The 12,778-nt window shown below is 38.2% G+C and overlaps 2 protein-coding genes across 8 annotated transcripts in view; both read right to left on the bottom strand.

Moving 5' to 3' along the window:
- Nucleotides 1-2,800, bottom strand: part of commd10 (COMM domain containing 10) — a 50,755-nt gene extending 47,955 nt beyond the window's left edge. Inside the window, exons 1-3 of the mRNA XM_029510719.1 lie at nt 2,678-2,800; nt 1,573-1,663; nt 423-533 (exon numbers count right to left, since the gene is read on the bottom strand). Coding sequence (XP_029366579.1) covers nt 423-533; nt 1,573-1,663; nt 2,678-2,706 — 231 coding nt within the window. The 5' untranslated portion in view covers nt 2,707-2,800. The remainder of the gene's footprint in view (nt 1-422; nt 534-1,572; nt 1,664-2,677) is intronic.
- A 1,091-nt stretch (nt 2,801-3,891) lies between these two features.
- ap3s1 (adaptor related protein complex 3 subunit sigma 1) lies at nt 3,892-12,645 on the bottom strand. Of its 7 annotated transcripts, none has more exons than XM_029510401.1 (6): nt 12,362-12,645; nt 9,641-9,732; nt 8,818-8,929; nt 8,627-8,698; nt 8,393-8,500; nt 3,892-4,875 (listed from the first exon to the last, which is right to left on the bottom strand). In XM_029510401.1, the coding sequence occupies exons 1-6, from the start codon at nt 12,428-12,430 to the stop codon at nt 4,747-4,749; spliced, it is 582 nt and encodes a 193-aa protein (XP_029366261.1). In that variant the 5' UTR covers nt 12,431-12,645; the 3' UTR covers nt 3,892-4,746. The 7 variants fall into 7 exon arrangements, with proteins under 7 accessions (XP_029366261.1, XP_029366264.1, XP_029366262.1 ...); XM_029510403.1 differs by lacking the exon at nt 3,892-4,875 and adding an exon at nt 5,584-7,010; XM_029510404.1 differs by lacking the exon at nt 8,393-8,500.
- Nucleotides 12,646-12,778: the final 133 nt, after the last annotated feature.

The raw sequence follows: 12,778 nt of genomic DNA, 5'->3' as shown, positions 1-12,778 counted from the left end.
TCTCATTTGTGGCTTTTTTTTTATATGCGTGCAAGCAAGTCAATGTAAAAATTACATCTTGCACTACTAAAGTTAAACTTGAGGGCACTGTATAACTTTTAGACATCTTCTACATCTAAAGCAATGGAAGATGTCTTACTTGGGCTCCTCCATCATATTTCCTTAAAAATAATTTTAACAGAAGCTGAAAATTTGTATTTCAGTGACATTATAACTAGAAGGGCACTGAGAGACCACAGATCTCTGCCAAGGTCATTGCCAAAAAATATACGACAGACTTCAGAGTGAATAAAAATTGTAATTCATCGAGATCTGCCTAAAACTTGAATGGCTCCTTCCCTGGCCCCTTCTCTTTACCATGTTTGCTGCTTATCAGTTCATCTCTTTTTGCTTAATCTTGCTGACAAATTACATAACCTCACCTGCTCTAGTATGAAGGCAACTGTTTCCAGGACAAGATTAAGAGCTTGTTTATCTAATGAAAGAGCAGCCTGAAGTTTCTGCTCCTCTTCTTCACTGAATGTCCGCTCTCCCTGTGAACAATAGAGAATTTACTGTGTTGATGGGAAAAGAGCATTGAAAAAAAAATCACTGTTTTCAAAGTATGCTTTCATATATTATACATAATATACCAAAAAGCAAATGGCCTTCACACTGCAACCAATAACTATCACAGCAATGATGAAGGTATTGTAAGATTAAATTAAATGACATCACATGAGTTCATTTTACATAGTATTTTTGCAACATGAGTAGACCTCTTTCACAGAAGATATATTTTGGCTTCGCAAAGCAGCAAAGGTTTAGGTCAAACTTATAACATTAAGAATGTCTCTGTTTTAAATAAATGCAACATCTAAATATGGTCAAATAGAACAAAGTATGAATTAAAAGCAGCAGGGGCACATGCCCAACATTATTCATTTTTATTTTTTTTGTGCTAACAATTAAACTAATTATATTAGTTCAATCCGGACCTGGACCTGGGATGGTTGTGCATAATGAAAGTGATCATTCATTAAAGCTCATTTAATTTTGTGCCAATCTGGAGAACATGCCAATTATGAAAGTGATGAACTTTCTATCAAACTGTAGCCAACAGTAGTGAGAGTTATTTCAAGTCTAATGATTCTGATGGAAACTCCACAAAGAGGGATAACCAACCTCCAGCAGCACAAGACATTATTGAGGCAACATTTTCAGTTGATAGTCAAATATCCCCCAACAGCCAAAAGTCACAGCAGCAATCTTAGTTACATAACTGCGTAGTGCAAGCAAGAAAAAATTTTTTGCCTCGTTTTAAAAATAAAATGTAAGACTTTTCTCTACTGTTGAGGCATCCTTTTTTGAGAAACTTCAATCGACTGATGCAAATGCCCTCATGGATAATTGCACAAAAACATTTTAATTATAAATATATGGAAAAAGCAGATTGATTAACAGGGTCAGCCTTGTATGTGCATTCATTAGAGCCAAGTCTGATTGACGCTCCAGTAAGTCATTACGCTTGTACTGCACAAGCCTCAAAAGCCTCTTGTCTTTGGTACGCATCACACCGTACAGTCACAGTACCTTCAAATGAAGCTTTTGTATAATACGAGAGATCAGCCTGGAGAACTTGTTCCCATCAATGGCGTTGATGAGAGTTACTGCTTCTTTAATGCTGTTTGGTGAGAAAAGAATGGAATATATTAGATATTTTAGATATCTGAATATTAAGAATACTGGGCAGACAGCCATAGAGGCTTCTGCAAAGTAAATGTAATTTATACAGTACAATTTCATGACGACATCTTGAGCTATCTATATGTGCCTAAAAATTAAGGTAAAGGTAATATATTATATAATACACAGCATAATATACAATTTGGCTCTGCAGCAATCAGTTGATCAATCAGCCAATGAACTGAAAATTAATAAGCATTTGTTTTGTAATCTAAAGGCATCTTGAATGATGGGAAAAAGTATTTTCACAATTTTCTGCCAGCAAAAAGAAAAAAATTATTCATCAGTTAATCAAAAATAACAATCAGGACATTAATCAAAAATCTGAATATTCATTAACTGAAATCCTAAAGTACTTAGGCCACTTATTCACTTCAATCAAAAATCAGAGGATTTGTCATATGTGATTCCTGTGTGTGATTTGAAATTACACACAATCACAAGTGCTTTGTTTGCTCAACCCGTCAACATTTAGAGAATTCCCTTTTGGCAAAGTAAGTTGTGAACTTATCATTTACAGTTATAGAAGTATTACACATAAGCCCCCTTAAATGATCCTCAAGTGGACTCCCAGTATCTCAGTCTGATTACAGTTAGAGGTTACACAGTTATTGAAGATTGCTTTCGCTCCGATATTTTTGCACTATAATTGTTGCTACCACAGGGGGAGGGTCAGGTCTCTCCTACTGGGTGGTGTGTGGAAAGCAAATTGGCACAAAGCGACGTGTTTTACCCTTAAAAGAGCAAAGCAGTTTTTTAAAAAAAAAGATAAGTTTGATCATGAAAATAGTAAGAAGAAGCTAATTTTTAAAGAGTCCATTTACGACCAAAATCACGTTATGGACAACTTTCAAAGAGCCTTCGTGTCTCTGGTTTGGGCTACATGTACGCTGGAAAACGTGTCTATCTCACTAACAAAAAAAAAAAAAAGATATATAAAAAAGATACTCACCTTTGTGTTTCCTTTATAATAGAGCTCATAGTTATCTGTTGGCTTGTGCAAATGAAAAACGAAGAGTAGAAAAGTGTCAAAGCAGCAGCAGCAGCAGCATCCTCACACTGTTGTTGTTCCTGCTTCCTGTTGTCTCGTGACGATTCACATGACGGACGTGTTAAAGCTGCGCGTGTTAGTACAATAAAAAATAAAACACCAATAAAAGAAAATTAGGTGTAATTTATTTATTAGTATTACTATAGTATTAAATTAGGTTTGTGTAAAAACTATGCAAAATGACAAAAAAAATAAAAATAAATAAAATCGCCAAGCATAACGATCTCTACGGAAAGAGCGCAGGACAAACTTTACAATATACGCGTAAAAGCTCCATGCTGTTGTGAAGCTTTGGCAGTTTTTAGCGCACACGTAAAAATAAATATTTCATGCTGTCCAACAAAATCTGAGCTGCATTTAAGTTATCATGTTCCACTAATTAACATAAGCGTTACTTAAGTGTGTGGTGCTCTAAGTGTACACACAATTTTCATGAGTGAGGGAGGGCTCAGTATGTGCAAACGCCTCACTGTGCAGTGAAATACATCTTCATGAAAAACCTGAACATTAACCTTCATGAACGCAGAGTTTATTGGAGCACTGGTGAACAATTATAATATTGCTGCAACAGACGATTCAGGAGAAAGCGTGATGACATGAAAAAATGTAATATTCCTTATCTTTAAGAATTTTTTTTTATTATTATACCCATACAATATTATAATGCTTATATTTGTAATACAGAAAGGATAATGACAACATGGATCAGCAGCGGCGAATCTGCTCTCATCTTGCATCCATACTGAGAAAGTCTGCAACAATGTTATCAATTTTTTACAAATCTACTTTTTCCCCAACATTTTGTTCTGTAATTGATTTTTTTTTACTATATATTCAATCATCAAAAAATCTTATTCCTGTTTTTTTGTTTTTTGTTTTCTGTCTCTAACTTTAGAAGCTAATGCTGACTCTGTCTGATTAATGTGAGTGATGCAATGGATGTTTTCACTTTATCTGTTTCATTGATATTAAGTAAATTAATAAAAAGAATTTAAAAGCGACCGCTCTATAGTGTGACCAAAAGTGAGTAGCTAAAGCTTGCCTTACAATATCAACCCCCTAACCTTAACCATATTTAGGAAGATGTAGGAGCAGCTGAGTCTAAGTAACTATACAACACTATATGACCAACCAATTTTAAATGATATGCTAGACCTTGAGATATGTTGTAAATGAAAATATAAGATATTATCAAAAGCTAATTATGACAAAAACACTGTGATTTTTAACAGTTTATTATGTTGAAAAAGAAGAGCAAAATCATGCACAGATTAAAATCAAGAGAATTATTAGATAAGACAGGATAAATCATTTAAAAATATTTTGGATACAAATAAGAAAAAGGAAAAAAAAAATCACTTTCAGCACATATATCAGCATATTTCTGTCACACAACAATATAATTATCCTTATTGTTTGCACTGATTTTACAAACAAGCCATCGCACACAATTTTCAATACTATAGCAGACCTGTCCAGTTTGGTATTTGAAATGGTTTTATTTAATGTCTTCCATTGACAGATTTCTCAAATGTGGACGAACCAAGCCAGTAATACTGCCCCAAAACACCTTCACATGCCGCCATGCCGCCATGTCTCTTAAGTACACACTTCAGGAAGTGAAATTATTTCCATTGCAATCTGACACAGATCTGCACTGTAGCAGCTGACCATGAAGGGCCAACCTCAAGCAAGGCAGAAGGAATGTACCACTGATAAATAAATATAAAAGTTTTCCTTCCAAAAGAAAAAAAAAAACAAAAAACAAACAATCAAAAAAACAAACTCATAAAACATTCTTGTGTTTTTTTGGAAAAACAAAGTGATAACACTAGAACAAGGAGCGTCAAACCATGTAGTACCTTCGAGATCTATAGTTTTGATAAAAGTTAGTAATTTGAGGTTTTGGTAAACAGATTGCATTGTAGTAAACATTGGCTGACACCTGCAGGCTCAGGATCTCACTGCCACTATTTGAAGGAGGGTAAATTTGGCACTTTTATGCTGATGTCACCAATGTTGATGTTTCTGGGCATTTCCGGGAGGTTCATGTTCTTTACAGCTGATACGGCACGAGCAGGCGCTCCTGCAATACCGGCCTATACACACACACACACACACACACACACACACACACACACACACACACACACACACACACACGCACACACACACACACACACACACACACACATACACACATACAAAACACACAAGGAGGGTTGATAAGATACAAATCAGTAAATCAAAAAACATGCTGTACATTACGACACATTGAACAGTGAACACTGGACACAAAAACACAATGCTATACAAAGTACAAGACAAACAACAGTCACCTGCTAACAAAATGCAAAAGCACTGACAGCTACTCAGACAGACATCGTGTGCAAATGTACATTCAGATGCCTTCATAGCTTCACACGCACATGCATTATTTGGTTCTATATTGACTTACATCACAACCAGAGCCAATTATGAATCAACTGTGAGGACATACTGTACTTGACCATTCACTATCTTTGATGTACTGAGCAGTACTGAACATTCATCAGATGGGCAAAAAAGGCTGCATTGCTTAGAAAGTGAACCCACCGGACTCTTGAGGACCGATAAGGGTAAAAATGCAAGGAGAGATTTGGTAAAGCGGAAAAAATGAATTTGGATATGAAGGCGGAAATGAAGTTTGAGTAGATAGGTAGGTATAGATGTGTGCCTTAAAAAAAAAAAAAAAAAAAAAAAAAAAGAATAGAAAAAGAAAAACATGTCAACATCATATACTGTACCTCTAGCAGGTGGGATTACTTCTGGAAAGACTAAAGAGGACAGTAGCTAGCATTTATCTTTCTAAATATATATTAATGAATAGAGGAACAAGAATACTGTGCCATTTACATTTTTAGAGTGATGCCTACTAATGACATGAGAAGGTTGTTAACCTTGGAGTGCTAAACTACAATGGGAGACCTATTCTCAGGGATAGAGGGGGCACGTCACTCTAACACAATGAATCTCAATGTAAAGCTGTATAAGAGAAATTTGGTGTTTTTAAAGGAAGGCAACAAGGTAATTTTGTCTAAAATAATATATATTTACAAAGTGTGAATGACTCAATGTTTTTGCCTCAGGTGTGAGCAGACATTTGAGAATCACTGTGGTTAGAGACCCCCCCCCCCACAACTGAATCTTTAGCAGACAGACCCAAAAATGACCAAAAGGATTAAAATGCAGGAACTATAATGTTCGCTCTCTGTCTAAGGAACCCATTCAGTTTAACACCCTCGTGATATGACTCAGCTCATATGCCACTCCATTCCACTAGGTTATTTCAATGAATCGTTTATCACAAGGGCATCGCTCCTTCTGCCAAAAATCAAGCAGACTTGTGTTGGATGGAAAGATAACCATCGTTGAAACAGAGCTGACTGCTGAACCAGCACATGGGATCAGTCTACAGCCTAAAGATGAAAGATATTTTTTGCCTCACAGCCAGTCGCCTGGGGACTTACTGTGCAAGTCCATTATGGCAGGGTTTCTAATGAAATGCTGAGTGAATATCTACAGAAATAGTAACACCAGCTGGGGAACACACAATGGTGGTTTGATTTGATGGTCCGTGTGAGTTAGACTCTTGTCAGCACAGAAATAAATGAAAATGCTATCACCGGATTATGTGGTTTCGAGAAATGTATAAAAAGGCAAAAGTCTGGAATTTTGTGAAATACGTTGCCTATCTTTGTTGTGGAGAATTACATAAAAATAGTGCATTGTATGTTACTGTATTCATGTCTGTGGAAAATATAATGCAGCCAGTTAGCTTAGCTTGCCATAAAGACATAATTGCGCTACAGCTTTCGAACAAGACAAAGTGCTTATTACTGAGCTCTGGGGCTACTGGTTGGTCCATTTTGTTACCGTTTGACAGAGCAAGTTTAGTTTCCCACTATTTCCAGCCTTCTTATTAGGCTGCTAGCTCCAGTGACATATCTAGCTATTATTTTGTCCACCTCATGCACAGTTATCAAAGTGGCAGCATTGTGCAACCAGTTAAGGAGAAACACTTTTGGGTCTGCCATGAAAAGATTCCTTGTTAGTGACGTCAGTTTACTATTACATGGAGGGCCATATGAAGAGACTGGGGGGAGTAGACTTCAGTTAAGGTTACAGTACTTGGTTGTAAATTTAGCAGTACCTGTGTCTACCTGTCCTGCCTGGTAGACTGAAAGATAAACGTCTGTAAAGAGAGAGAAGAATGGAAAGAACTCGACAGGGTCAGGAAAAAGAGGAATGAGGAATGTTAAAGCAGATTAAAATAATTACAGTTTATCTCCACAGAAAAGAAATGATAGGACCTATCATAGACCACATATGTGAACCAAAAAGCAATATTGAGCTTCAACTATAATTTAAGTTTTGTTTTTTTTTTCATCTAAATTATGCCTTAATAAGAATCAGGTTCATTAAAAAATACTAATATCACCTAATTAGTCTAATTGGACGAAGAACAGTTTGCTCTTTGTTTTCCAGACACTGCCTTATAAATGGACAGTGTCCTGTTGAATTAGCATCAGTGTGAAAACACACACACACACACAGTGGTCTAGGGTGGGTCCAAGAGAGAAGAGACAGAGCAGCTCTGGTGATTGTAGAACAGTAAAAACTGCTTACAGGATATCATTTGAAAAGAAGGTTCTGTGAAAGCACAAATTGCATCTTTAAAGACTGTACTTTGTTAATGCTGAAACGCGTATCAAATATTAGACCACACAACTGATGTCAGATAGTTAAAAAATTAGCACTTCATTGTGTAAGCAGCAAAACACAACAGATTTGAACAACCATGGAATTCTCTGTTAGTGTTTCACATTTCAAAATGGAAAAGGGACTCCCTGAAAAACATCGCTTCAGTGTTTAGAAATCACTGCTGTGCATTGTAAAGGAAAAAAACCATTAGCACAATTGAGCTTTAGAACTAAGAAGCTAAAAAGTGAATAGAAATGATTTCATGAAATTGCCTCTGGCTGTCTGTCTGATTGAAGATTTCCAACGAGGAAATGAATGTTTATCTACTAGCAGAAGCTATATGGAAAGCAAAGCAATGTCCTTGCATAGAACAAATATCCAAGCGAGGACATGGGCTTAACGATGCTACAAAACACATTTGGAAAGCAGTTACTTAAACATGGACAGCGCGTAAAATTCACATTCTCCTTTAAAATAAGAAGCATGTAAAACCACAACCTTAAACTGGACTTTTTTTTTTTATTATTATTACTGTATGTCAAATTTAGTGGATATGAGGGATTCAATGACCACAGATTGTGGAGATGCATCGGACAATGGTACAGTAAAGTCTGCATTGTAATGGCAAAGTGATGACTATGATCCTGTATTTTATATGTCGAGTCCTAATCTGCGCTGAGAGCAGTGCAGCGGCAAGAGGGGAGGCCGAAAGGAAGAGCACAAACACTCAAGAGTAGGTCGGGAGCATCCACAAGGTCGCTGGAGGAGTGGCATGCAGGGTGCAGCATACACACATGCCTGCATACTGTATACAATACCTCATGGAGGTACGCTCAAGTCATACAGTCAATGGACGAAGAGGGTCAGGCTTACCTCAGACTTCTCCATCTTATTCTGAGCGTCCACCTGCGTGATGATTTCATTCATGTTGGTCTCCAGGACCATCCCACCCATCACCATCTCAGCCAGAATGTTGTGGACCTGAGGAAAGATGACACTGAGTCGTGCTTATATACACATATCCAAAAATAAAGGGGATTTTGAAATCAAAACTTCAAGCAGGATCAGACTCGCAGGGAGGCAGGGACACTCAAAGGTATTTCCTACCTTGTCCACATGGAAAATTAAGTCAAGCTCACAGACATTCTCGAAGCATTTGTCCAGTGTTTCCACAAATACCTGAGAACACGAGCACACAAATTTATAAAAAAAGGTTGACACACACTGACAATCATGATGCTATGGAGGGCTAAGTATTACCATGGCAATAAACACACTGTGATTTCATAAACTGTTACCTGGATTAAGTCTAAAATTCCTAGTTCACTCTCTGAGGAGTCCACACAAAACACAAAGTACAGTGTGGCGTAGTGTCTGTAGATCAGCTTGTAGTCTGATCCTCCAATCAACCTGACACCGAAAAGAAACAAGGAGAGCAGGGTCACCACATTAAGCACCACATCGCTCAATAACATTTCCATACGACCAAGAGTCTGCTCCACTTTGGAATATGGAAATAAATAAGGTCTTCCTGTTCATTAGCAGTTTACAATCACACAAAGAACAGAGAGAGAAAGGACAGGATGCTTTCAGTCACGTCAGTCAACATGTGTGTTGACAGGATATGTAAAAAAAAAAAAAAAAAAAATACAGTGGTAGAAATCCAATCCTGTGACCAGATGGTCCACCAATTGGGTTCAATAAAAGCACGATGAGTGTGTGAAAACAAACACATGTAGCTTGAACCACAGCAGGCGCTGGAACACTGCTAATCATGTCCGACAAGCCGAAAGGGACTATCATAGCTTTTAAACATTGGTGGTTGCGATGCTGCGTATTCCTTCTCTAATCATTTGACATTGGTGTTGCACAAATGAACGTAACAGAAACATCTGAGTTCAGGAACACGACACCTAGTTCCTGATTCATTAATGATAAATGAACCTCACACAAACATTGTTACTATTGACTGACATTCACGAAGCCCTTGAGTTTTCTTTTACAGTGTCAAATGAATTCCTGAGATGTTGCATCTGTAAATTATTAACTTCCGCTGGCTGAAGAAATGAAATCCGGTTCTTAAGGAGACACTTGTTAATGCACCCAGACATCTTAACTTACATTCCACCCTCCAGGAAATTGCAGACATTCTCATCTCTTTTTGAGACCAAGTGGAAAGTTTCCCTGATGATCTGTTGTTCTGTGTCTTCACTCTGCAGGATGAACGAGGAAACAGAGGCTGTTAAACCAACAGGAGATGCAGGAGATGGTACATAAAAAGCTTTAAGAGGGGCGTCACATTTGAAAATTTCTTGAACTAATATGTGGCCAAACTCTAACCACCCAATCTAAGCTGAAAAAAAAAATCAACATCATGGGAAATATGTCATGGTTTGCTCTGACATTGTGGCTACCTCACCACAGAGTGCTAATGTCCTCTCGGGCCCAGTACAGGTCAGTGAGTATAAGAGAGAAGAAGGCCGCCGGTGTGCAGCTGGCTGGAGGCTAAATCATGCCATGTGACTTGTACCACGAGACTATCTGAATTATGGTACTTCAGTTTTATCATACAGTCGTAAATAAGCACAAAGGACTCTGAAGAACAGCAAAGAACTTTCCTTCAAACTTTCCTAGTTTGAGTTTGAGTGCCTTCTCCACACACCAACCCCTCTGTTGTCGCCCAAAGAAGATGAATATTCTGTAAATGTTATAACATGCAATGATGTAGCTGGAATTAGACGAAAGAACAGCGCTTACTGCTTTAAGTATTTTGGGGCGTCACATTAAGTGTTACCAGACGTTCAAAGCTTACAGTTATGGGATTACATAGTGCAGAGATTTGCAGCTTTAACGCAGTTTAAAATGTAAGATCCTTCATACAATGAACCACTGTGTGTGTAAAGCTGCAGAACAAGTAACACAACAGCGCAGGGCTTGCTGTAATAATATCAGCACACAGCTGTTCCTCCAATGTTTCTCACATATCCTGGCCAATTGATTGTCCACAAATTTAAGAGGGGGGTGTGTGTGTCAATATTTCACTCTCCTCTCCCTGGCATGTCACACCTAGATTAGACATACGATTCGGTTTTATGTCTCAGCTCTGCCACTCTCAACACACCAGACTGTACAGGACTCACAACCACACACAGCGGCAGCACCAAACTGCAGCCCAGACGTTAAATCTTAAATAAACTAAATGCCAGAAACAGTTTTCATAGCAGGGACGGTCTCTGAAATATTACATCGAGCCAGCCAGTGAACCAACACCTCAGGATTTAATATGACAGATGGTGTCTCCGAATAATCCAATCAATTTCAATCTATCCCTCTGAATTATAAATACATCCATACTCACCGCATGTCAAGATTAGACAACATAGAAGGAGGTGCTATACATCTCTTTACCGAAGCGCCAATTAAGGCTTATTTTCACTATTAATCTGCAGACATTTTCACTGATTAATGAATATTGCACTATGAAATATCAGAAAATAGTTTTGTTTTTTTTTAAATCCCTTTTAATGACACGATGTGTTTTTCCAACCACCTAAAAATGATCAATGTACCGTGATACAAAACAGAGAGAACCATATGATCAACAGGTCCAAGAAGCTGCAAGCGTCTTTTTACTTTTACATTTCATAAATTACTAATCTGACCAAAACATTTGTTTCTTGATGTATAACTTCATCAGTTATTAAGCACTTCTGTTTATGCTAGTATATTTAAGGGAGAGATTTCAGCCAACAACTGTTTATTAGCGAGAAACTTAAACTGAGCAGATTAATTGATTATTCAATTAGCTGAGTGTACCAAGAATGTGCCAGCTCCAGCTTCTCACGTACAAATGTGGGATTTATGTTTGTGTTGTGTTTTATCTTGTCCTAAATAAGTAACACAGCTGCCACGAACAACATAACTATAAAGCAAAATTAATCCATCATTAGTCTTTTTTTAATTACATTTTCTTACAGAAAAAAAAACGGTATTTATCCTTAAAAAGACTCATGTATCAACAGATTATCCAAACAGTTGCCAATTAATTTCCTGGCCATCGACTAATCAGTTAATCGGCTAATCTAATTCAGCCCTGGCAGAGAATTCACAGACTGTAGCTGCCGGAGTGGGACACTACTGACGCCACCTTACTATTGTAGTACCTGTGTTAAAGGAGAGGCAGGCAGCCAACCTGCAGGCATTAATCCAACTAAGAGGAGAAGCCAGTGCAGGATATTACATAAGCTGTCATCAGCAACCTGCAACTTCTTGTTGCAGTTGTTCTTTTTGTTTGTTTGTTTTTTTAAATTAAAATCTTAGTTGATGGCAATAAAGTTTTTTTGAACTGAAAACAGTCTTAAGGTCAGAAAGCACGAGTCAATCACAAGGGCGTCCCTGAGGTCATGTGACACAAACACAGTGAGTCTCCATCAGCACAGCTGGACTCAGCATGAAGGGTCTGATCCGGACCGGCCCACTTCGGCTCCCACACCTTCAATTATTCATATTTTCTAAAAGGACACTGACATCCAATACAGCGGGATCAGAAACAACAGCATCACACACCCACCCACACACACACACACACACACCCTCCCATTCAAACTCTCTGCAACTGTAACAGATTGGGCTCTTTTTATACAACACACACACACACACACACACACATACATACACATATATATATATATATATATTATAAACAATCTCCATGCAAAATGACACTAGATTCACTTTTTTCTCCGTTTTTTCAGGCCCATCCATCAGACAAACACCGTTATGTGCCAAATCTGGAATAATAACAATAAAAAAAAATACAAAATAAAATGTCATGTTACTCACATAGTGCTCGTAGAATTTCGAGAGCCTTGGTTTCCCGTGGTTGTTGAATATTAAAATGGCTTTTATCATGATTGTAGCTGAGCTGGTGGGGGGGGGGAGAAGGGATCGGTCTTTGGGGAGACTTGTCTGCCAAGTCCCGTGAACCCGGATCCGGTGGCGGATTCAGGGCTCAGTCCCGGCTCGATTTAAGCTTAATTACGGGATCTGTCCGAGCTGCACGCCGCCGCAGCTGCTGCTACTCCTTCATCGTCTCTTTACGGAAATATTCCACGTCAAAGGACCAGTCATGCTCCGCTCCTCCTGCTGCTACGGCGGCCGCGACGGATCAAACCTTCGCGACGGCATACGACAGCGAAGGGCGCCGAGAGACACGTTATTTATTTATTATTCAGCTCTGTCCCTTCCTGCAATGCCCCA

The sequence above is a fragment of the Echeneis naucrates genome, chromosome 9 (genome assembly GCF_900963305.1).
Source record: "Echeneis naucrates chromosome 9, fEcheNa1.1, whole genome shotgun sequence".
Classification (NCBI taxonomy): Eukaryota; Metazoa; Chordata; class Actinopteri; order Carangiformes; family Echeneidae; genus Echeneis; species Echeneis naucrates.
This window is presented reverse-complemented; position numbering and strand designations above follow the sequence as displayed.